At 46.6% G+C, this 25,674-nt stretch overlaps 1 protein-coding gene across 3 annotated transcripts in view; it reads left to right on the top strand.

Annotated features, from left to right (window-relative positions):
- The first annotated feature begins 272 nt into the window (after positions 1 to 272).
- Positions 273 to 25,674, top strand: part of MAGIX (MAGI family member, X-linked) — a 39,386-nt gene continuing 13,984 nt past the window's right edge. Inside the window, exons 1-5 of one of the 3 annotated variants that reach the window (XM_081175712.1) lie at positions 273 to 426; positions 6,668 to 6,843; positions 6,951 to 7,027; positions 10,649 to 11,194; positions 16,777 to 17,106. In XM_081175712.1, coding sequence (XP_081031838.1) covers positions 6,779 to 6,843; positions 6,951 to 7,027; positions 10,649 to 11,194; positions 16,777 to 17,106 — 1,018 coding nt within the window. In that variant the 5' untranslated portion in view covers positions 273 to 426; positions 6,668 to 6,778. Of the gene's footprint in view, positions 427 to 2,764; positions 2,949 to 6,667; positions 6,844 to 6,950; positions 7,028 to 10,648; positions 11,195 to 16,776; positions 17,107 to 25,674 lie in introns of those variants that run through there. The other 2 variants (XM_081175713.1, XM_081175711.1) reach the window with 2 other exon arrangements.

Raw genomic sequence — 25,674 nt, 5'->3', positions numbered from 1 at the left:
GATGCGCCCCTAGAGGCGAGAAGACGCGCAGCAGCGACGGGGAGGGATGCGCGCAGGGTGCGGGGGGGGGCTCCTATCCCACAGCCTTGCGGATTATCCGCTGCTGCGCTCTGCCATTGGCCAGCGTCTCTGTCTGTCTCCCTCTCCCCCGCCCCCCCGCCCTCCGCATCACTTTCTGCCGGGCAGGAGGAGAAGGAGGGTAGCAATTCGCGTTGCCTTGGCAACGGCCCATGGTCCCTCCTCTTGCTAACTGCTGCTATTTCGGGCAGCATCAGCATCCAAGGTTGCTCCTAACCTCCTTGGCTCTGGCTGCTGCTGCTGCTTCTGCTACCGCTGCTTGGCGGGGCCCGCCTGGGAGGTTAGGGGAGCCGAGGCCGGGGGCTGCTGCGAGCCGGAACAGCGCTGGCGGCGGGGGCATCCACAGAGGTAAGGAAAGGGCGCCCCCTCCTCTTCCTCCTCCTCCTCGCTTCTCTTCCCCCAGCATGGCGATGATGGATGGAGGATCAGCCCTTCTAATAGGATTCCCGGGTCTACTCTGCAGGGGTGGGGAGGGAAGGGGTAGCGGAGGACGAGGAGAAGATAAGTAGCCGGCCTGTAGTGCAGTGGGTTAAAGTTGGTTGGGGGGGAGGGGGGAGAACCAGGTGGCTGCCTGCTGGGAGGGTGATGGATGGAGATGGGCTGGGTGGGGGTGGCTGCTGATGGGAGGGAAGGAGAGGGAAGGGATGAGAGGGGGGCGGGGAGGCGGGGGCAGGTGAGTGGATGATGTCAAGAGATGGATAGGACCTGACAGCCGGGCGGGGAGGGGTGCTGGGGACGAGCGGAGAAGGATGTGACAGGCCAGCGAGGAGACGGGTGACTCGTTGGGTGCTGAGTGGAAGTGACAGGGCACTTTCCGGCAGCGGGTTCAGTGGCAGCAACCCCCCACCCCCATGAAACCACCTGCTTAGCACCTGCCGCAACCCCAACAAGGGGGTTAACTAGGCAGACAGCTCTGGGTGCAGAGTGGGGGTGGAACTAGCCTGGACCTTTACTCCAGGAGCATGGCTTTCACCCAGGTAAGGAGCAGATCCTGACACGGAGTAATGCCGGGATTTCCCACTCCATATCCTAGGATTCTTTAACTGCTGATCCGGGAACAAGGGAAAGAGAAGGGCTGTGATTTTTCAGCAGAGCCTTCGCTCCCTGTTTCCATCCTTCCACCTGACTAAAGGTAAAGGGACCCCTGACCATTAGGTCCAGTCGTGGCCGACTCTGGGGTTGCGGCGCTCATCTCGCTTTATTGGCCGAGGGAACCAGCGTACAGCTTCCGGGTCCTGTGGCCAGCATGACTGAGCCGCTTCTGGAAGAGCAGCGCACGGAAACACTGTTTACCTTCCCGCCGGAGTGGTACCTATTTATCTACTTGCACTTTTGAGGTGCTTTCGAACTGCTAGGTTGGCAGGAGCAGGGACCGAGCAACGGGAGCTCACCTCGTCACGGAGATTCAAACCGCCGACCTTCTGATCGGCAAGTCCTAGGCTCTGTGGTTTAACCCACAGCGCCACCCGCGTCGTGACTAGTTAGGTGCTAAACCCAATCTCTGTTTTCTACTGCTCAGAGTGTTTCCTTTCCTTGGGTCTCCTGGGATCGGACGGCTTTCTAGAGTGTTCCCCTTATAAATTCTGACAGGAACCCCTTCCTTTTGCAGAGGTCCCAGGACCCAGTAGTAAAACTTTCTGCCCTCTCCCCTTCCCCCAAACAATTGCCTCAGTTCTGAAAAGGGACCAGTGATCCTTTGCCCTTCGCATGATGATATATGACTCAAGAGGATGAAATCTGAATGCACTGGGGTGGGCGGCAAGAGATGGTCTTTCTCTCTGGGCTCTCGCCATACATTTGAAGTGAATTTAAATCGCACACACCCAAAAAACCATGGGAACTGTTGTTATTCCAAGGGTACTGGGAATTGTAGCTCTGTGAGGGGCGAACTACGTTTCCCAGGATTCTTGGGAGGTGGTATACATAGGTGATTAGCCAGTAAAATGTCAGATGGAGCACAGCACTGGTGAGAAGACATGCATGTTGAGACAAAATATTATTAGATGCAATGTTGGAACTGATTGTTGTAGTTGTCACTAAAGAAAGAGATTTGTGATTTTAGAATCACTGTAAAACTGATAACATTCAAGATACTGCAGTATTTGCTGTCAGAACCTCAGAGAGAATCTTAGAAATCAGGTATCAGTGCAGATATTATCCCATGGGTTCTAGAGACAGAAAAGAAGTGAATTTGCGTGTTATCGTTGTTTTACATGAATCAGCTATGTGGAGGTTTAATGCCCATTTTGCATCAAGCGTACTCTGGCCTCAGGCAGGCTTTCTAGTAACACAAAACTCTTCAGCAAGCATTCTGCAGGGTAGTTCATACAGCTCTACTTTATGGGGATTCAAAATGGGCATTTAAATTTCAAATGGTTCAGTCTTAGTGGGTTCAACAATAGGTTGTTAATTAATAATAATAATAATAATAATAATAATAATAATAATAATAATTTATTTATACTCCACCCATCTGGCTGGGTTTCCCCAGCCACTCTGAGTGGCTTCCAACAGAATATTAAAATACAATAGTCTGTTAAACATTAAAAGCTTCCCTAAACAGGGCTGCCTTTAGATATAAGGTTTAACCTTATAAATGTAATAATATTACTTAGCCTATGAATAATTCCCATGCATTATCAGTAATCCTTACAACAGCCTTGTCCAGTAAAATAGTGTTGTTGTTGTTATTATTCTCATATTGCCAGTGGGGTGGTACTTAACTGTGTTTTATGGCAGAGGTGACACCTGAGCAAAATATTTCCGGGATCAGGGCTTTGTCTCATGGCCACACACGAGCTCTCTCAGAAGGTGATCTAACCAAAGATGCCATCTACTACTGAACATACTCTAGGATGATTCAAAAAGAGGTAGTAAGCCATTCAGAAAATATTATTGTCATATTGTATAAAAGACAGCATGTTTTGTCTCTCATACTATAGGTACTTTTACCATTTTAAATACTCCCTTCCAACTCCCTTCACACAAAAAACTTATCCATTGGAATATTGGCTTCTCCCTGACATGCTAGCTTTCAGTGTGCAGGGTTGAGAATTTTTTTTCAGTGAGAGAGCAGTCCAGTCCTGACAAAAGTTTCCCACTTGACTCTGCTGATTGTTCGGCCCCTTTCAGATGTTATTTTAATGCGTAGAGAGGGGGAAAGTGAGATTGTGTGTACTCAGCTGTGCCACACTTTTCACAGGGCACTTCCAAATACCCTGTTTATTGAGCATTCATCCTGATTTGTTTACAGGGCGATTTGACAACACCGGCTATTTCATGAACAGTCGTTCTGGGTTTTTTGTGGGGAGGTTCGATGAGTGGGTTTTTTGTGGGGAGGATGAGTGGGTTTTTTGTGGGGAGGTTCGATGAGTCCATCATCCAAGTCGTTGATAAAGATGTTAAATAAGACTGGGCCCAAGACAGAACCCTTCATCCTGGAGAAGAGTGACTAGTGGGGTGCCACAGGGTTCTGTCTTGGGCCCGGTCTTATTTAACATCTTTATCAATGACTTGGATGATGGACTCAAGGGCATCCTGATCAAATTTGCAGATGACACCAAACTGGGAGGGGTGGCTAACACCCCAGAGGACAGGATCACACTTCAAAACGACCTTGACAGATTAGAGAACTGGGCAAAAACAAACAAAATGAATTTTAACAGGGAGAAATGTAAAGTATTGCACTTGGGCAAAAAAAATGAGAGGCACAAATACAAGATGGGTGACACCTGGCTTGAGAGCAGTACATGTGAAAAGGATCTAGGAGTCTTGGTTGACCACAAACTTGACATGAGCCAACAGTGTGACGCGGCAGCTAAAAAAGCCAATGCAATTCTGGGCTGCATCAATAGGAGTATAGCATCTAGATCAAGGGAAGTAATAGTGCCACTGTATTCTGCTCTGGTCAGACCACACCTGGAGTACTGTGTCCAGTTCTGGGCACCACAATTCAAGAAGGACACTGACAAACTGGAACGTGTCCAGAGGAGGGCAACCAAAATGGTCAAAGGCCTGGAAACGATGCCTTATGAGGAACGGCTAAGGGAGCTGGGCATGTTTAGCCTGGAGAAGAGGAGGTTAAGGGGTGATATGATAGCCATGTTCAAATATGTAAAAGGATGTCACATAGAGGAGGGAGAAAGGTTGTTTTCTGCTGCTCCAGAGAAGCGGACACGGAGCAATGGATCCAAACTACAAGAAAGAAGATTCCACCTAAACATTAGGAAGAACTTCCTGACAGTAAGAGCTGTTCGACAGTGGAATTTGCTGCCAAGGAGTGTGGTGGAGTCTCCTACTTTGGAGGTCTTTAAGCAGAGGCTTGACAACCATATGTCAGGAGTGCTCTGATGGTGTTTCCTGCTTGGCAGGGGGTTGGACTCGATGGCCCTTGTGGTCTCTTCCAACTCTATGACTCTATGACTCTAGGTGGTCTCAAAACCTCTGAAGCAGTAATAGTGATAATGCCTCTACAATTTGCCCCACCCCCAAAACAACTTGGGGAAATATAAGAAAAATGAGAGAATAGTGCCTCTGCACTGGCCTTCCCGCACCAACAGCTTTGGAACAATTCCTGCTGTATGACATGCAACATAAACAAAAAAGGATTTCCACATCTCCTCCTTACCCTTCTATTCAACTGATGCTCTTCTCTGGTTGCTGCCTGCTCAGTGTTCAAAATTAGCCAGGTGCCAGGTGTATTTCACACCTGACTATCGGCCATTGGAACCAAGTGAAGATTCCTGGGTGCCAGAATAGCGCCTGACATTTCCACTGTCGGAGATCCTTGGATCTGGACTGTTTTCACACACTAATACCCCATCCTGTCAAATTCTATCCGTTATATTTTATCTGCACAATCGGAATGATTTTCTGGGGAAAAAACACTTTTACTGTGCAGCCTGTGTAGGAGCAGTCACTGTTAAGAAAAAGGGGTTGGGAAAAGCTGATATATATGTGAACTGTCATTGGATCAATTAACTTTTCTTCTTTAAGTGCTCAAAGCTCTTAACCGAGCTCAAGATTGTCATCTGAACTAGCCAGATGTTTAACTGATAATCACAGTCAGACCATCATTTGAAAAATAAGACTTCAGAGCCGCCTTGCCCCCAAATGGCAACTAGACATTCTGTTTTGGCAGCTACAACCTTGATTTAAGGAGACATTTGGCGCCTACCTTATATATCTGAGTTTCTAACACTGTGTCTGCTGCATGTGGCAGCAAACAAAACAAAGGTAGCAACAATGGGTTTCATTTCTTCCTGGAACCCCACCTTTTCAAAACGACCATCAGGCAGCTGCCTGCCACATGGCTGACAGGCAGCAAAATGTGCCAACAGGCAGTTGCCATGCTTGCCCTTGACACACACCCCACACATTTTTTTAAAGTAGCTGCTGACTTACCACTTCATGTGGCTGGCAGAGAGCAAAACAAAACAAGCAGAGCAGCAAAAGAGTGGCTCCTACGCTTCACACCCACTTTCCAAAAACTGCTCCATGGACAGGGCTGCTGCTTGCTCCACAAGGCCAGCAGGCAGCAAAGCAAAGAGGAAGCAAATAGGCTAAAGCACTTTCCCTGCTTTGTTAAAAAGCCCTCACCCATGGACAAGAAAGCTTCTCCCCTTTTCAATAAGCCCTTCCATGTACATTGTCTTTTTCATGGTTTGATTCGTTTTTCCTGAAACGCTTTACAATTGGGTTTATTTTACTGAGCGGAGTAATTTCAGGTTTCGTTTGTAATTGTTTATATTTGCGATATAAGGTAATGTAACAATACCAATCTGATACGATTTCTTTTTTGTGTTCTTCAGCTATCTAGATCCTAGTTTTCTTGGTGATAACCTTGTAAATGTTGCAAACAAACAAATAAGCCATACCTTTCACTTCTCTGAAGGAAGAGGGCGGGGCAAGAACCTCCTCATATTTCCTTCGGGTACAGAGGGGATTTGTTCAGGAGAGTGTGTGTCACCAGGCTAGGCACAGACCACCTGCTTTATAGGGCAGCCTGTCAGGGGCTTGAGAAGCCCCCTCTTCCCCCTGCTTTTCTGTGGCTGCACAAACAAGAGCAGAACTCAAGGCAGGAGTGTCAAGCACTTGGCGGTCAGCAGAAGGTGTTCCCACAAGCACCCATTTGAAGCTGGACTAGCCAGAGCCTCTATTTCATGGGGCCTTTCAACGCTCTCTGGGCCATGGGGACTCCACGCCACACCTTCTTTCCCTAGCCACACCGCTTGGTGACCTTTCTTCACATCCTCCTTGAGTGCTTTTTGTCGAACGACCCTTGCTTGCAACTTCCAAAGGTGGGATTTATACTCATCGCTCTGCCCATTTTTGCCTCTGGCCCTTCACACAACCGACGTGCGGCCCCTCGGAGATTGTACCAAAGGGAAGGTGGCCCTCCAGCTGAAAAAGGTTCCCCGCCCTCTGATGTTATGGCTCTCACTGGGTGGTTTTCAGCTAAGCAGGCCTATTGGGGTTAAGGCGCCTCAATCACATTTATATCAGTGGGTCTAGTCTGAGTAAAAACTTAGTCAATGCACAAAGCATCCTGGAATCTGAGCTGTATGTTAACATTTGTGTCTCTGCGCAGGACAAAGTGAGGCAACCTCTGGGGACCTTACGAAGCTCCCCTGTTGGATGTGGGGGACTGAGCTTGGGTCCCCGAAGTGAGATCCCTGGCTGCGCTGACTGTGGGGCAGCCATGGGGGGTGCTGGCCCCCATGTCCACGACTGGGGTTCAGAGAGGATCGAGCCCTGTGGCATCAGGTCAGTCCAATGCGCTACTCGTCCTCCGCCTGAGAGGGAGTGAGGGAATGGAGGCCGCTGCCTTCCTGAGACATACTCACCTCTCGTTGTTGTCCCCCTTCCAAAAGCTGCAGCACAAGACAAAGCCCCCAGGTGACTTGTGAGGCTCGTCTTCCTGCAACAGAGACCACCCCAGCTGCAGGAGGTGAGTGTGGAGGGAGTTTGGGTGTTGTTATAAATAGGACACCCTATGGTGGGGGTCGCAATTGGCAATTGATTTTAATGGGGTCCTTTTCAGCCCAGAATGGTCAGCAATATCGGCTCTCTAAGACCCCGTCTGCATTGTACATTTAAAGCAACATAATAGCACTTTAAACATTAATGGCATCCTCCAAAGTAACCTGGAAACTGCACTTTCTTAAGGGTGCTGATTGTTGCTAGGAGACCATTATCCCCCCCCCCCCCGGAGATACAGTTATCAGAGTGGGTTAACAGTCAATCCCTGCCTTGCAGGAAACTCTGAAATTTGTTGCTCTTAGAGGGGAATAGGAATCTCCTAAAATTTCTCAACACCCTTAGCAAACTACAACTCGCAGGGTTCTTTGTGGGAAGCCATGATTGTTTGAAGTGATATGATGCCGGACCCTCCAAGTGTCCCTATTTTCCAGGGACATCCCTGATTTAGAGAAGCCATCCCGGTTTCTGATTTGATCCCAGAATATCCCACTTTTCCTTAGGATGTCCCTATTTTCATTGGAGAATGTTGGAGGTTATGGAGTTTCCCAGCCCCTGAACCATATGAAGGCAATCCTGTATAGGGAAGGATTTTTTAAAAATGTTTGATGTTTTATTATGTTTTTATATATGCTGGAAGCTGCCCAGAGTATCTGGGGCAACCCAGCCAGATGTGTGGGGTATAAATAGTAAAAATTTCACAATGGAATGGGACGTCCCTATTTTCCTCGGAGAAATGTTGGAGGGTATGTGATACTGCTTTGAATGTGATAGTGCAGATGGGGCCTAATTCCCACTCAAACCAAGATGGAGGCAAAGGACTCTATTCCCTCCACCTTGCAGGCTTTGGGAGAGCTCTTCCTTTCGAACCCGGGTCTGCAAAGTAGCACCTGTGTGTGAGAAACAAAATGCCCTCTTGGGACTTGCTCCTCCTAATATATTTTAAATCGAGGAGTGAGCTTTGTTTAGCTCTTGATTCTTTTGTGTGTGTTTTTTTGGGGGGGGTATCGCTTGTTTCCCCCCTCTGCATGTTTTATTTGTTGGGGGGGGTTGCGGTTTTTTGAGGGGAGGAGTCTAAGCATTGCCAGTTTTTCTTCTGTGAAATGGGTATGTCTGTAGTGCCCACAATCATTTCTTGGATTTTGGGTCCCTATCCTGCCAAAGGCTGAGTGAGGACCTCTCCTTGAGGGCCTTCTCTTTACCATTTCCTTGTGTCTTGGCTTGCATGTGATGATGAGGAGCTGAGGTGATTTAAGGAAGAGCACTGCCAAAGCCACTTCTGCTGCCCAAGCTGAAAGGAAGGACTTAGAATCCCTCACCTGCCTCTCAGCTTGGGAGAACATCAAGGCCTGCGCTGGGAACCAGAAGTAAAGTGGATTGCAGGGGTTGGAGATTTGTTCCCTGTGTTTCCTGTTGCTGATCCCTGAGTTAGAGTTTGTGTGAATGCCACCATCAAGTCATGCTAGCAGGAGAACCTACTCTCCTCCAGTTGAAGCATAAATAACGGGTTGCCTGTGGCGAACAAGAATTCCCTGAAGCCTTTAGAAAAGACACACACTTTTAAAGCACATCCATGGCAAGTTCTTTTTCTCCAATAATACTGGGCCCTCTAGTTTAACCTCACAGGAGTTACAGTTCCCAGCGACCTTTAACAAGCTATTCCCATAATTCTTTGAGGGAAAGAATGTGCTTCAAACGTCCACCAAGTCTTTGGACATCAGATATGACAGGCAGGCTAGGGAGACATTTTGTGGACTTGTGCACAAGGCTGTGCCATGGCTGAATTTTGCAGTATGTTCCAGAACCTAGCGCCGCCATTCCTGCCCAGCTTCACCAAACGAAGCACTGTAGGGCTTTCTTAAGAACATGTGCCCATTGCACATGCTACAACGTGAGCTATGGCGGTTTCTCATGCCTTTGCAAAGCTTGAACACCCCAAATGTAATGGTCAGAATGGCAGCCTCTCTCCTGAAACACAGGCAAAAAGAGAGAGAAGCCTGAAACACTGGAAGTTTCGTCTTGTGGAATAAAACCCATGCTTTTTGACTTAAAAAATATTTTTCTGGCAGTAGAGTCAAGACCAGGCATAGGCGAACTTGGCCCTCCAGATGTTTTGAGACTACAATTCCCATCATCTCTTATCACTGGTCCTGTTAGCTAGGGATGATGGGAGTTGTAGTCCCAAAACATCTGGAGGGCTGAGTTTGCCTATGCCTGGTCAAGACGGTCTGTTTTAATGAAAGAGAACTGTCTGGGAACCATTCTGTAAATGCGTAGGTGCCAACTCCCTGGGGCCCCAAAGTGCCCAAGCACCCACAAAATTCCCCATGAAGGGACCGGGCACCCCCAAATTTCAGTCCCAAGGCCATGCACACTGCATGGCACCCACAGCCCTGGGCACCCATGGTGACAGGGCCAAGCTGGCACTCCTGTGTGGAAGAATCATCCCTGTTTATTATAACACAGCACAACTACATTCCACATTATTTAGGATTACCTGGAACAGTCCCTTCGCAGCCACAAATACGGCAATGTGTTGCAATCCCAAAGCAGTGCCCTCAAGCCTACCCCCAGGGGGAAATCACAGCACCTCATCTTCAACTGTGGTCATGTCTGATGCTCCCGAGGAAGGATTAAAAATGTCCAAGGTCTTTGTGGCAAGGGGAGAACTTCTCTGAACCCAAAGGGCCCCAATGAGATATCAGAATAGGAAATCATGATATACCTGTTACCAATGTATCCAATTCTGTTTTGCAGTCAATGGGTATCTTGGCTCCTGCAACTGCTCCAAGCAGACGATTCCAGAATATTAGTCCTTCTAAATGTATGAATGGCTAGTTTATAACGAGTTTATGGCCTTGCATTCCATAGCAATGCCTCATCTTGCCTAGAGCTGAAATGGGTATTTGAAATTCACTGAAATTTCCAATTTCACCATTTTTACATGTGCATTTGGAATGTGACATTGTGCCTCTGAATTAGAACTGTTTAGATTTGCTGGCATCTCTTGGTGCTTTTGGCAGGCATTTCTTTGTTTATTTACACATATATACTTCGTTAAAACCAGTTCCACTAGATTATTAAAGCCGCTCATGACATACATCCATAATACAGCATAAAGAAATACGAAACCACATAAGCTGTCAGCTGTCAAATACTAAACACCACAGCATGCCATCTATCAAATGTTATTAAATACTAAATACCATTACATGTCACCTACCAAATACAATCAGATACTAAATACTATTGCTTGCCAACCATCAAATACTAAATCCCATTGCTTATTAGCTGTTAAATATTATTGACTACTAAAAAAAATTAAAAATGTTGCATGCCAGTTATTAAATGAAGTACTAAATACCATTACATGTCACCTAGTTCCAAATAATACCAAGCAGTGTCAAATATCATAGGACGTCAAATGAAGATATCAAATATTGGGTGACTTGTTTGGCAAATGAATATTTGACTAGATTTCTGCAGAATCTGGAAGAGATTTTGTATGGCGGAAAATTTGTTTCAGCCCTAATCTTGGCTCTGAAAGGTACTGTCTTGCTGCCTGTCTTTTATTTTCCTTCCACCTTTTCAGTGAATGTCGTAGTAGTGGTGGACGGGAACTGCATCCTGCAATATACCCATCGCCAGTCACCTTGCTCCTGCCTTTCTGATGGGGAGCCCCTCCTGTCCCGACGCCCTCCGCCAACGTACGGGGCTGTGCCCCCCAGCCCCACTGTCCCCAGGGGCCCAGCTTGCGGCCAAGAAGCTGGCCCGCCCCCATCCCGCAGGACCCGTGGACTCAGCGTCCGCTGTTGCACCAAAGCCTGCCTGGGCGACGAAGAGGAACATGCCGAGCGGCACCTTCACCGGGGGCAACCCTGCAGCCGCCTCACCCCAGTGCCCTTGCCCTGCAGCCCCTCTGGCCCGTGGTTTGGAGTGGGGTCTCTCAGTGGGGGCAGGCCGGGGGCTCGGGTCGTGAAGATCTGGGACCGACAGCGATGCCCCTTGCTGGAGGAAGGGGATGTCATTGCAAAGGTGAACGGGGCTGACGTGCGGGACCTGAGCCCGGGAGAAGTGGAGAGTGTCTTGCAGGAACATACGCGGACAGGAGATGTGATCCTTCTGGTGGAAAGGAAAGGTGAGCCATGACAGAAGGCAGGGCCACCACAAAGTTTTGTCACAGCCCAGGGCAGATTCAAGTTTCGACAGGCCTTCCCACCATCCTCCCTCATCTTATCCACCTGCTGGGCATCTTGCTACGCAACAGTAGCGCATGAATCGCCAAGGGTTTCCAGGATTATCTTGGTTTGCCAATTCCAACGGCTCCTATAACAATGCCGTGCTTGTAGCCCATTGGAAATCGATAAAAAAATCAGACTGTCTCACCAGAGTGGTGCATGCTCTAGTTATCTCTCGCTTGGACTACTGCAATGTGCTCTATGTGGGGCTACCTTTGAAGGTGACCCGGAAACTACAACTAATCCAGAATGCGGCAGCTAGACCTACATTGGCTCCCAGTACGTTTCCGAGCACAATTCAAAGTGTTGGTGCTGACCTTTAAAGCCCTAAACTGCCTCGGTCCAGTATACCTGAAGGAGCGTCTCCACCTCCATTGTTCTGCCCGGACACTGAGGTCCAGTGCTGAGGGTCTTCTGGCAGTTCCCTCGCTGCGAGAAGCCATTACAGGGAACCAGACAGAGGGCCTTCTCGGTAGTGGCACCCACCCTGTGGAACGCCCTCCCACCAGATGTCAAAGGGAAAAATAGCTACCAAACTTTTAGAAGACATCTGAAGGCAGCCCTGTTTAGGGAAGCTTTTAAAGTTTAATAGGTTATTGTATTTTAGTGTTTTGTTGGAAGCCACCCAGAGTGGCTGGGAAACCCAGCCAGATGGGTGGGGTATAAATAATAAATTATTATTATTATTATTATTATTATTATTATTATTATTATTATTATTAAAAACAACTTGCAGGACAACGGAAAGGGATTAGAAGCAAGGCACTCATCTATGAATGTCTGCCCTGCCGTCTGCTGCTGGTTGAGGTGCTCAGGCATGTCCTCAAAAATGCAGCAGACCCCCCCGCCCAGGTGTCTTTGTGCCCCTCCGCCAGGAAGAGAGGCTGTGGCTCTTCCTCCAAGAGTTTTGCCTCGCTGAGACAGGCGCTGCTCCTTCAGCAAGAGAGGCGGGTTCCGAGTTTGCCTTCATGGCTAACTTGGCCCCTGCAGCCAGAGATCAGCATTTTGGGTCATTGGATGGTATGTGACAGCAAGATAGAATTCAAAGCCCCTGTTGCAGAAGAGGCAGTAGATAGTCCTCAAATAAATGATTAAAATAAACAAATACCGTATTTTTCGCTCTATTGGACGCAGCTTTTCCTCTCCAAAAATTGAGGGGAAATGTGTGTGCATCCCATAGAGCGAATGCAGGCTTGTGCCATAGCCACGTGCAACCCCTCCGGCAGGGAGAGGCTGCACGGGGCTATGGTTTCTTTAGCCCTGCGCAGTGTCTCCCGGCAAGGAGAGGCTGCACGGGGCTAAAGGGGAAGCCAAAACAGCGAGCGGGATCCATCCCGCTCGCTGCCTTGCCTTCTTCCATAGCTGCACGCAACCCCTCCGGCAGGGAGAGGTTGTGTGCAGCCTGTATGCTGCTCTTTGGGGCGGGGGGGGGGGAAATATTTTTTTCCTTGATTTCTTCCCCTAAAAACTGGGTGCGCCCTATGGTCCGGTGCACCCTATGGTGCGAAAAATACGGTAGTTGTATTAATTTTTTAAAAAATCACGGAAATGTCTGCAAGCGTGAGATAATGTTGCTAATGATAATAATAGGCTGGTGTTGTCAAGTGACTTCAGTGCTAGCTGTGGGGCCAGGCTCCCTCAGTTCAAACTGGACCTGTAGTCACAAAACCATGGGATGGGGCAGGGCAGATACACACTTTATATGGCACTGAGTATCACAGGCTCTCCAAGTGTCCCTATTTTCCAGGGAAGTTCTTGATTTAGAGAAGCTGTCCCAGTTTCTAAATTGATCCCAGAATGTCCCACTTTTCCTTAAAAAGGCAAAGGTAAAGGTACCCCTGACCGTTAGGTCCAGTTGCGCACGACTCTGGGGTTGCATGCTCATCTCGCTCTATGGGCCAAGGGAGCCAGCATTTGTCCGCAGACATCTTCCAGGTCATGTGGCCAGCATGACTAAGTTTTGGTGAACCAGAGCAGCGCACGGAAACACCGTTTACCTTCCCGGCAGAGCGGTACCTATTTATCTACTTGCACTTTTTGGCGTGCTTTCAAACTGCTAGGTTGGCAGGAGCAGGGACCGAGCAACGGGAGCTCACCCCATCGCGGGGATTCAAACCACCAACCTTCTGATCAGCATGCCCAAGAGGCTCAGGGGTTTAGACCACAGCGCCACCCGAGTCCCCTTTTCCTTAGAATGTCCCTATTTTCACTGGAGAAATGTTGGAGGGTATGAAGCTATCTGACCCCTGAGCTGTCTGAAGGCAAACCTGTATAGGGAAGTTTTCTTAATGTTTAATGTTTTATGATGCTTTTATATATGTTGGAAGCTGCCCAGAGTGGCTGGGGCAACCCAGTAAGATGTGTGGGGTATAAATAGTAAAAATATCATTATGGAATGGGACGTCCCTATTTCCATCAGAGAAATGTTGGAGGGTGTGAGTGCCACAGTATTATCTCCTCTCTCCCCTCCCCCAGTAGCAAATTCATGGCAGATGTTGATGGCAGATTCACTGGGTTGAAAGACCTGTTACTCAGGACTCTCACACAGGTGCATGGTTGTTTGAGTGTGAAAAACCAGGGCTGACCCAAAACATGTTGCTTCCCAAAGCATAGCAGCAAATGGCGCCCTTCGCACTGCACCCCCCACCCCTCCAAGTCAAAGTGTATAATACGCAAGGCAAGCTAAATTAAAGATAAAAATGCAATGATAATACATTAGGTTATAATGAGGGGAGATGGTTTCGTTTGCAAGCTGAAGCGATTGCACTGACGGAACGCTCAGAAGAATGCAATGTTAAATTCTCATGAAATGTACTTCCTGAGACATTCACCTCACTCCATCAAATGGTTGAGGTTGCCCTGCAAACAACCAAATGATATTTAACAAAAAAAGAACTCCAAACTTTTATACACGGAGCGAAGGGGGGAATTAGAATCCTTTCTTACAATAAAGAGGGATCGCATATACAAACACTCCAGTCATAAATCCTTCTTAGGCCAAATCCTGTGTACCCTGTTTTTCAACACAGGCCATAAGCCCATTGAGATGGGACAGGGCAGGTGGTTAGGTATGTGGTGGTATTATTATTATTATTATTACTATTATTATTATTATTGAAGTGCTGATTTCATGAATTTTATTTTATAGATTTGCTATGTTTATTTTTTGTTTTGATATCATATTTGGCCACTGATGAAGACCTTTGTGCCAAAATGCACTTGGTTTATGTTGAAATATGATGTCCAGGATTTGGTCTGTTAAGGATTTGTTACTGGAGTGTTTAAGTAGGCACATCTATTATGATTCACGTTTGCCGTATTTATAGCAGGAAGCCGCCATGTAAATCCTGCACTTGCAGTCTGTGGTTTAGAAAGTATGAGGCCCTTAGACTCAAACAACATCTTAGCATAGGAATAACAATACAGTACCAGCTTGTTGTAATGCTCGCAGAGATATTCTCTGGGTAAGTGCTATAAAAATGCTTTTTTTGTGTAGACATGCAGCAGAGTTCAGAGCCAATATTTGATTGTAAGCCATCTTAATTTGATTGTGAGTGTTGACCTCACAGGTTTGTGGGAAAGGTGGGGCATAGATGTGGGAAATAAATAAACAGCTTGCCTGTGGCACTTGCACCATCTCATTCCACGCACTAATCACAATCACAACCAACAGTGATTTCTGAAGGAGAGTCACATTTTCCCAGGTACAAAGTAGTGCCCTTGGGTAAATGCTCAGGAAATGAGACAGCCCCAAAGTAGCACCTTGAAAGAAAGATGTGCAGCAAGACCAATGAGAATTTGCTGGGCAAAAAAACAAAAAACCATCATCATCATCATCTGATTATACAGAAAGCAGTGCGAAATCTTTTTTTCTTAACTGAAGTTCAACAAATCTAAAAATGCTGACTTCAACATCTGATCCCCCCCCCATCAACATTTGAATTTCAAACTCATTTTTTTACATCAACATTTGCAATTTAACTATTTTGCTTAGCGTGTGTGTGTTTTTTTTAACCTATTGAAGGGTGGGATTTTTTCCATGATTGGGTGGGTAAATGAATTATTTTAGTACAAAATGTATTAAATGCCACTGCACATCAGCTGTTAGGTACTGTCAGATATTGATTGGTACATGTAAGATACTGTCAAAGCGCTGTCTCTTCCTGCATGTCAGCTGCCAAATACTGACGGATACTGTAAGTCTGACAGCTACTGAAAAGATCACTGGATGATGAACGCTAATGTGGAATATCAAATATTCAGTGAACGTGCACACATGCAGAGAGGGCTGTGATCTGAACAGGCATGCAGTCATAAACTTTGCTGAAGCAGGCCTGTGCCTGGTCAGTGTTAGATGGATTTAGATGAGTAGGAGAGGATATTCTATTTAGTAACTACCCTTCCTTTTTTCATTTTTGTGAGCATGCAAATATCTATTTTAGCAGAGTTAAAATCACCATCCGTCCACAGCTTATCTCTAGAAGCTATTAGGACAAGGTTGCATAACCTTCTAGAACAATTATGATATCCAAGGATGCAATAGGCAGGCTTGGATTATCTTCTTTCCTGTTTTATGTTTCCCTGTTAAGAAAGAAATCACTCTCAGACCATTTAGTAAACAAGAAAAATACAAGGTTTACTCACATCAAAAGTCTTGCCAGGATTCAACAAATACAGTGATCAAAGTCAGGCAAGCAACAATCCTTAATTAAACATCTAGAGTCTCTTGTCTGTGACTATTTAGCCACCATACAATCTGAGATTTGCTTGCAGATCCACAGTCAGTACCTGGATGACAGACCACTTGGGATCCATATAGATCCCACCTTAATTGAAGAAAAGTAGGCTATAAATGTAATGAAGGAACTCTTGCCTGTCAAAATTCACACAGGATAATTTTAGAGGTGCAAATTCATTTCAGTTGTAACAGAAAGACGCTACCTCTTACAAAATGAATGCCATGCTTAGTTGCATTGTTGAAAGCCATGACCTGTTTTTTCCTAGCAATTTGCCAAATGGACAGAGCAGTTACACACACAAAATACCTGTAACTGAAACAAATGTGAATTACCAGAAATAGGATGCGATTCTGATAGCTAGAAGTGGATATACAGTTGTACCTCTTGTTACGTCAGCCTCCGGTTGCATTTTTTCAGGATAGGAACGCGGGAAACCCGGAAGTGTATGCTTCGGGGTTTCGCCGTGCGCGCATGCGCAGAAGCACTCTGCATGTCTCACCTCATGCGTGCACATAAGCGCTCTATTGCGCCACATGCATGTGCAGAAGCGATGCTCTAGTTGCAGACTTTTCGGGGTGCAAAGAGCACCCCGGAACAGAATGAGTCCATAACTAGAGGTACCACTGTACAAGCTTGAGGTGAGGGCTTGCTAAGCACTGGAAACCCCAGAGAGATCACTGTGGTATGTGACGGGGTCTGGTGTCCGTTCAGACCTACTCAACCCCACCTTCTTGTCCCTGCAGGTCATCATTCCCGGAGACATCCCCAGGAAAACTGCTCTTTCAGACGAGAACACCTCTTGCCTGATTCTTGCCACAACAAAGGAGTTTCCCGAGATACTCCTAACACTTGGGGAGCTCCCCCGGCTGACACTTTGGCTGTGACCAGTTTTGTGGGCCCCGAGCCCCGGGATGTACTTGTGTGTCCTGCTCGTTGTTCCCAGAGGCTGAGGAGGCCCCGGCCAGCAGGAGGGGCTGGGGAGCCCACAGGAGGTGTGGATGGCCCCAAAGAAGACCATGGATGCAACAGCGGCGTCGCCATAGCAACAGATGGAAGTGGAGCTGTGAGAGCAGGTGAGGCTGTGGGAAAAGGCACACCCCCTTGCAGCAGGGAAGAGCAGTGGTGGCGGGTGCCCATTGGGACGGGTTGGGTGGAAGGGGAGGAGCCCAAACAGTAGGTGGAGCCGCAGCCAATGACAGGCAGAGCCCACTCATTCTGGCTTTGGCCCCATCCTCTTCCCCACTGAGTTCCACAAATCCAACACTGAGACTAAAGACTCAGATATACACCTGCAAATAAAATGCTTTAAGTGTGTCTGAAGCGCAATATACAATGTGACACTAGACGGCGATGGTGAGCCTTATAGAAAATTCAATGTATTTTTAAAAACACTTTTAGAAAAAAAGCATTTTCAGAACGGTTTTTATATGTGTGTAAAAAAGTTAAAGGGACCCCTGACCATTAGGTCCAGTCGTGGCCGACTCTGGGGTTGCGGCGCTCATCTCATTTTATTGGCCGAGGGAGCCAGCGTACAGCTTCTGGGTCATGTGGCCAGCATGACTAAGCCACTTCTGGCGAACCAGAGAAGGGCACGGAAATGCCGTTTACCGCCATTACCTTCATCTACTTGCACTTTGACGTGCTTTCGAACTGCTAGGTTGGCAGGAGCAGGGACCGAGCAACGGGAGCTCACCCCATCGCAGGGATTCGAACCGCCGACCTTCTGATTGGGAAGTCCTAGGCTCTGTGGTTTAACCCACAGTGCCACCCATGTCCCACTATATGTGTGTAGATTCCACCTAAAAAGGAGGATGCAGACTGGCAGAGCTACTCTCTGGGGTGACTGTAAGAAAGAAGGCAGGCAGGTGGGGGCTTGCTGAGGGCAGACACATGTTGGGGGGGCCCCATTCACCGTAATGGACCTATCTCTACTGAGGAATAGTTTGTGCCTACCACTGCCCCCCCATTCCAAATTTTGCATTCAGTCTGCTTCAAATGGGTTCTGCATATCTGAGTGACATGTTTTAATGTGCTATCCATTTAAATAATTGCTTTAATACAGAATCAGTAAAATATAATACAGTGTAAAATATTAATACAGTGGTGCCCCGCAAGACAAATGCCTCGCAAGACGGAAAACTCGCTAGACGAAAGAGTTTTCCATTTTGGAGGTGCTTCGCAAAACAAAATTCCTATGGGCTTGCTTCGCAAGACGACAATGCCTTGCGAGTTCCTGCGGATTTTTCCCCCTCCCCCCCTTTTCTAAGCCGCTAAGCCGCTTATCAGCTCATCCGATCAGCAGATAAGCCGCTAAAAGCCGCTAATAGCGCTAATCCGCTAATCCGTCAATGGGCTTGCTTCGCAAGACATTCTTTTCGTCTTGCGAGGCACCACTGTAGCACGTTTGCTCTTTTATCTTTATTTTTTAACCCCACTGTGTTGTTCTACCAATCCCTCAAGGTGGTTCACAACATGCCGAGAGCAAAGGCGAATCTAGGGCAGTGTGACCGGTTTGGGTGCACCGGGTGCAGAGCTTCTGAGCTGGGGCCCCACAACTATGGCATCCAGCGGAAGGCAAGAGGCAGTGGGGCACCGGATGTTGGTGTCAGGCCAATTGAAATTTGAGACGCCAAGGTCCGCCGCTGCCAAGAGATATGGGAGAACACAAGATCGCAAAATCCCACGTCAAATTCAGCTGCTTAAAGGCAGCATGCTAAAGAAAGTTAAATAACCTAAAAGCAGCCCAACCACATCACCTCAAATTGAAATCAGCCATCCTCGCTCTCTCTTGCTTCGAAAGCCAGCTGAAATAAAAAGCTGCCCCCCTCTGAATCAGACTGAAAGTTAAAACACAGCAAGTCTTTGGGAGGGAATGCCATTCAGAGCCGTCTGTGCTGCTAAGGGCCTTCTCCTCGTTGCCATCAGTCTAGTTAGGTAGAAAGGGGGGTTAAAACACGGTCCCATCTAGAAGATATTGTACAGTGATTGATGGTAAAAGGCTGAACAGAAAACGGTGGCACCCGCAACCTGAAAACTATGAATTACTGTGCACTGAATAGAATCCCTATTCAGTGGGAACTTCCAAGCTCCCCTTTGATTTGTGGGTCAGCAGACACAGCCTGTGCCTTTCCAAATTTCCCTGCTATTCAGGTTCAGAAAGCTGAACAGCTAAGGTGTCAGATGCTATGGATTATGTGGACTGTTCATACACCCTTTCTTTAGATCAGGCATAGGCAAACTCGGCCCTCCAGATGTTTTGGGACTACAACTCCCATCATCCCTGACCACTGGTCCTGTTAGCTAGGGATGATGGGAGTTGTAGTCCCAAAACATCTGGCGGGCCGAGTTTGCCTATGCCTGCTTTAGATCTTCCTGAGCATTTAAGGATCATGCCCCTCATCGAAACTACATCATACATTACATTGGAAGCCTAGCAGGGCTATGGAGGGATGTAGGCTTTTAATGATGCCTATAGAAAGGAAAGGGTCAGAGTTCAGTGGTAGAGAGTTTGCTTTACCTGTAGAAGCTGCCAGGGTCAATCCTGGCCGTCTCCAGGTCTGAAACTCTGGAGCTGCTGCCAATTAGTGTAGACAATACTGACACAGTATGAGGCAGCGGCTTCCTGCACTCCTATAAAGGAGCTGCTTGCGTGAACATATGGATAAGGTCTGAGAACAAAAATTTATTAGCTAATTTATTCAAAATAGGACAATGCAAAGAGTCACCCACAAAGCAGAATATGAAGCTTCTCCTGAACACATGTGGCAAGGGATTTCTCACTTGCCAACGTTGACATCAATACAGTATATAACTACAACTTGTTAATGTCTGCGTCCATGGTGTCATCCGCTCTTCATCACTGTCCAAGTGCTTGCCAGGCACAAGTCCTGGTTTGCCATCCCCGTTGGGCATATATATGCTACAGATTTTAAAACTGGTGTCATTTTCCAGAGTGTTTGGGTGCACCTGACAAATGAGGCTGTTTGTCTTTAAAGTGCCACAAAACCCTTTGATGGACTGGTTTTGACATCCATTCCTTTTCCCCACTGAACTTGGAGAACTCCAGCTCTTGGGTGCTGGGATGGAATAGCTAAGGATTGTCAGTCACCTTCCTCACAACTCCCAGAAGCTGCAACAGGGAAACTGATATAAAAGCTTATGCAAAGCGTTTTTGTCTCCTGTCCGCATGGAATAAAGGCAGAGTTCTCTTTTTTAAAAAAAAAAAATATTTATTAAGATTTTACAAATTAAAACAAACATAACAATACACATACACACAAACAAAGATAACATAAAAAAGAACAAGTATAATTTCAATACCTTATTTTCTCAAAACTTATTTCACCAACCTCCTCATACCTCCCCTTCCTGCGTTCCCATTTCAAAAATTTAATTCAGCAAATCCTCACCCTTGATTTTATCTAATTATCATCCTTATTTTCCTTTCACTTAATCTTTACAGCTGTACTCCGTTTAGTTTTAAAAGCCACATTATTCTAAAATTCATAAATTTTACAATATTTCTTAAGGTAGTTCTTAAATTTCTTCCAATCTTCTTCCGCCGTCTCTTTTCCCTGATCTCGGATTCTGCCAATCATTTCTGCTAGTCCCATATAGTCTATCACCTTCATCTGCCATTCTTCCAAGGTGGGTAGATCCTGTGTCTTCCAATACTTTGTGATGAGTATTCTTGCCGCTGTTGTAGCATACATAAAAAAAGTTCTGTCTTTCTTTTGCACCGACTGGCCGACAATGCCCAGGAGAAAGGCCTCTGGTTTCTTAGGAAAGGTATATTTAAATACCTTTTTCATAAAGGCAGAGTTCTCTCCTCCACAGTTCTTGATGGGGAAATGGCAGCTTCTGCTGCTTTTGAAGAAGCACCTGTCTCTCACGCTGCCTTGCGCTTGGGGAAACTGGAGCAGGAACCGTTGTAAGTGGCGTAACCAGGAACTCTCATTGTACGCCCAGGGAACAAAATGTCCCTCGTGGCTCTGAACAGGTTAAGCTTCAGCCACTCCGCCCCCACCCCCAAAAGCCCTTGGCTTATCAGGCAAAGCCTTGTGCGGAGAAATTCCTGTGAAGGGGGCAGAGGAGAGGGGTGGGGAAGGGTTGCTGGAAAAGCAGGCGCAGCCTTGGGGTGGGAGGGCGGCTGTGGATTTTAACCCACTCCCCACTCTGCCCCTGGACCTGGCCGTTTCCCTCCTGCATCTACCCTGGAAATGTTTGAGCAAGTCCAAACCTTCCTGCGCCACATCCAGGACTTCAAGCGTAAATACCTGACTCCTGCCGCCGCTTTCTGCTTTGTAGTCGAAGGACGGGAGGGAAGTGTTACCTTGTAGAAAGTGTGGCGGGGGTGCGCAGCGGGGAGGAAGACTTAAAAGTGATTTAGTCTGTCTTGCCAAAAGGGGGGAAAAGGGGGCTCTCTACTTATACGGGTGAGATCGGGGTGTTTATTGTGCAGGAGAGGAAGGAATTGGGAAGGTTGGGGTGGTTGCATATTGTTCAAATTGCAAATGTGTGTGTATGGGTGATGTTTATCCGTAACGAACCGGAGTCACGACTTCAGCCTTGCGAAAGCCCTTTGGTCTTTCTAGTTCAGGCAAGTCAACTATTTTTTTGGGGGGTGGGGGTGAAGCTGAAGAGCCAGTGAGGGTGTTACGTGAACCGACCTAAGAATGGAGGATATGCTAGAGGCCAGGTGAGGCTGAAAGCTTTTCCGAGGGGGGAGTTGTGGGCATTTCTGACTTCTATCATTAAAGCTACATTGTTCAGCAGAACATGGCTTTGATGTGAACTTGGGTCTCGTCCACTTTTTGTTGGCAAAGTTCATCAGCATCACCTGTTGTGTGGATGAGAAAGCAGCCGGAACCATCCTGAAGAATCCCTTTAGTGTTTAAAGGTTGTATGAAGTTTGTACTAAAGACAAGAGAGTGACTGTGTCTTAGGTTGTGTGTGTGTGTGTGTGTGTGTGTGTGTACGTGCATATACCTATGTGAATTAAGGACACAGAACCAATGGATTTGAGTTACAAGAAAGGAGATATCTCAGGTATATCTTTCTGATAGTAAGAGCTGTTTGACAGTGGAATTGTCTCCCTTGGGAAGTGGTGGACTCTCTTTCCTTGGTGATTTTTAAGCAGAGGTTGAATGGCTTTAGCTGAGATTTCTGTATTGCAGGGGGTTGGCATAGATGACCGTCAGGGTCCCTTCCAACTCTGCAACTCTTCAGTTCTATGATTCCATGACATAAGTGTGTCTGCTTGTGAGAGAGCCCTAGCACTGAGTTAAATTTTCAGGTTCTGGCAAGTAAACATTGACTGGAACAACACCCAGGGCAGGGTATGTGGAAAGGGGAAGCACATTTTTGGAACATGCTTGTTTTTGTTTCAAAGGCAGCTCTTGTTCTCAGTATTTTGGGGAGAGAAGAACTACACGTATGTTCACCTTTCCATACTCCACATCCTGTGTGCTCCCACTGCCTGTTTTTCAAGCCCCACACTCATGATGTGAGCCACAGTCCATACCAATCCTGTAGTTCATGGGTAGGCAAACTAAAGCCTGGGGGCCGGATCCGGCCCAATCGCCTTCTAAATCCGGCCCGCAAATGTTCCAGGAATCAGCATGTTTTTAGATGAGTAGAATGTGTGCTTTTATTTAAAATGCACCTCTGGGTTATTTGTGGGGCATAGGAATCTGTTCTCCCCCCCCTTCAAAATACAGTGCGGCCACCCACAAGGTCAAGTTTGCTGACCCCTGCTGTAGTTCCTTGGAAAACACAGCTTTTTAAGCCGCATTCATTTTGTACTTAAGAATGGCACATTCATTTTAGTCTACTCTGAGTGGGCAATTTAAGAAAACAAATAATATTTTTTGTTCCTGAAACACATTTTAACTTTTATCTCCCTATAAACTAGATAGTGTTCCAGCTATCCTGTTTTTGTTCACTTTCCCCCAGTCTGCTCTCCTAGGAACTGGACAAGACTGGAGGAATAGCCTTGTCACTCACCTGCTTTCTACCCCTTTCCCTGCCACCGTTGTGGCTGTCATCCCCAGGAGGACGGGGAGGGGTGTTGACCCTTCAAGGACATGCATGCGTAACCTTGCTGGTGCACACAGTATTGCACAGATTTTTTTAAAAGAAAAAAAGAAGTGTTCAGGCATCAGTGAAGCTGCCAAGTCCCTCTCCTGTTCCTGCCAGTTTCGATGGAGAACAGAGAGTCTGATTGCATCTCGGTCAAGTCACAAGGCAGTGGAGATCAGCATCCAGAGCAGGCAGATTGGGGAGAATCTTCTTCCACATAAGCTCAAGGGGATGCAAAGATATTTAAAGTGAGAAAAGCACAATTTGTGAGCTTTGGCGATGCAAGGGAAGATTCCCAAGTGATAAGTGAGGTGATTCAAAACGCACGTATGATTAGCAGCTTTGGGTGAGAAAATTTCCCGGCAGCAACTTTATTTCAGACTTCCGGGTTGGCGCGATCGGGAAATGGCGGATTCCCTCCGAGCTCCGGAGGGAATCGGCTCAGCGGTGGATGGGTCTTTGCCGTGCCGGCGACACGGGGACCCTTAAAAACCGCAGGCGCAGAAGCCTGCGGACTGAAGACTCGGCGGGTGCCTTAAGCGCCCCCCCTGATTCGCAATGAGCCTTTTTAAAGGCTACGGAGGGGATACAGGGGACGGCGTGGCACTGAGAGTCGACCGCTACCGCCGCTGAGCGAAGCCGCGAGCCATAACTGGAGAGCGCTGACTTCCTTCCTTGAAATTCGGACTGAAAAAAGAACCCGTGAGTAATTTGGAACTGAACTTTAAAATTTTTACCTTCTGAATTTGAGACGACCGGGGGGTGTGCCAAAAGGAAGTCCCCACACCCCCCCTTGCAGACGATCCAGAGCAACGAAACAAGAGCTAAGCTGGAGTGCCTACCCTGTAAAGGGTGAGTTTTAAAAAGACAGTAACTTCCAAGATTTAGAAAGGTAAATTTGAGCAGGAGAGTGGAGTGTTGGAAGAGTCTTTGTTTTGTGGCAAACAACCCTCCCTCCCGGGCCCGGGAGCGACCTGCTTTGGAGCCTGTATAGAGGAGCAGAATTTGACAGCTGTCAAAAGCTGTCAAATGGACTATTAATAGTGAAAAAAAATCGCTGTTTAAGACCTCTCCGGATTAAAAGGAGTTACAATTGAACTAAAATTTTGGGAAACAAAGAAACAATAATAGGACAGAGGATTGTTGGAGAAAAGATTACTCAGTAACCAGATTCCCTCTAGGGGGAATTCTGTGGAATTACAATGGCTGTGGGTGGAAAGATACTGAGAGAAATCGAAAGGATGTTTTTACTGGTGGGAACCTTACAGGAGCAGACTACAGCTATGAGTAAACAATTGACGACCTTGGATTTGGAAACAAGTAGTTCTGCTGAATGTAATGAGGGCCTGAGTGAGAAAGAACCCACAGCTGAATTCAAAACTATAAACAAAGAAGAGGAGAAGACAAAACAAGAAAGAGAACAAGTTATCTGGGAAAATACTAACCAGAAGCCGACATCTGGAGAACACAAGCAAGGAGACTATTGGATTAAATCTACTTTAAGCCTACGAAAGATACAGAAGACGAAAGTGGAGGCCCTGGGACTTTATGGAATTCAGGAACTCGAAATAAAGAAGTACAATTGGGGCCTCCACATAGACTTTGATTTTGACTATCACCAAGACTTAGGCCTTGTGGAAATTCCTCAGCAGTTGCCTTTAAATATGGGAAGAGACTATGGACTGATTGGATTGATGGTTAAGGAAATCTTTCGAGACTCGATGATAGACAAAAAGGACTACCAACAAAATTGGCGGAGAGGGACTGAAAGAGATTTGAGAGCCTCGGATGTGCGGAATCCAGGCTAAAAACTGTTATTTTGGACATGTCTTGGGAAAGGACGCAAAGCGGGGATGGGAGGGAGGGAAGTATTTAAATTCAAACAACACTCAAGACCAGGGGGTTTAGTAATAAGAAAATTATGTAAGAAAAAATGAGAAATCGAGGGAAGAGAATTGGGGTCCAACTTAGGGAAAATTTATTTTTGTTTTTTATAAAAGGACTAATACTAAGACGGAAGAAATGCCAACTTGCTGACACAAATCTGGGAACAGGGATGCAGGGGAGGGGGTGGGGGGAAGTCAAGGACTAGGGTTAGAAAATAAGATTTTCGGGAACTATTCATGTTTGTTGTTTTTTATGTTTGTTTTGGTGTTATGTGTGTTGTTTGTGTTTATATAAAATGTGAAAACCCAATAAAAATATTTAAAAAAAAAAAAAAGAAAATTTCCCGGCAGACCGAGACCAATGTTATTGGGTAGACGCAGTGCAATGTTAGACTATGGAACTCACTGCCACAACAGGCAGCAATGGCCAACTGGAATGTCTTTAAAATAGGCAGGTTCTTGAAGGAGGCTATTGAAGGCTACTAGCCATGGGAGCTGTGTTCTGCCTCCCCTGCCAGAGTCATGATGCCTCTTTATACCATTTACTGGGGGCTGTCCCATCAGATAAGTTATCTTGCTTCTAATGACTTTCTTTTTCTTTTGTTAAATCATTTTTATTAATTTTCCAATAAAAAACTTCCAATTAACATATCAAATCACAATCCAATAAAAATA

This window comes from Podarcis bocagei, assembly GCF_964188305.1.
Source record: "Podarcis bocagei genome assembly, chromosome: 17".
Classification (NCBI taxonomy): domain Eukaryota; kingdom Metazoa; phylum Chordata; class Lepidosauria; order Squamata; family Lacertidae; genus Podarcis; species Podarcis bocagei.
This window is presented reverse-complemented; position numbering and strand designations above follow the sequence as displayed.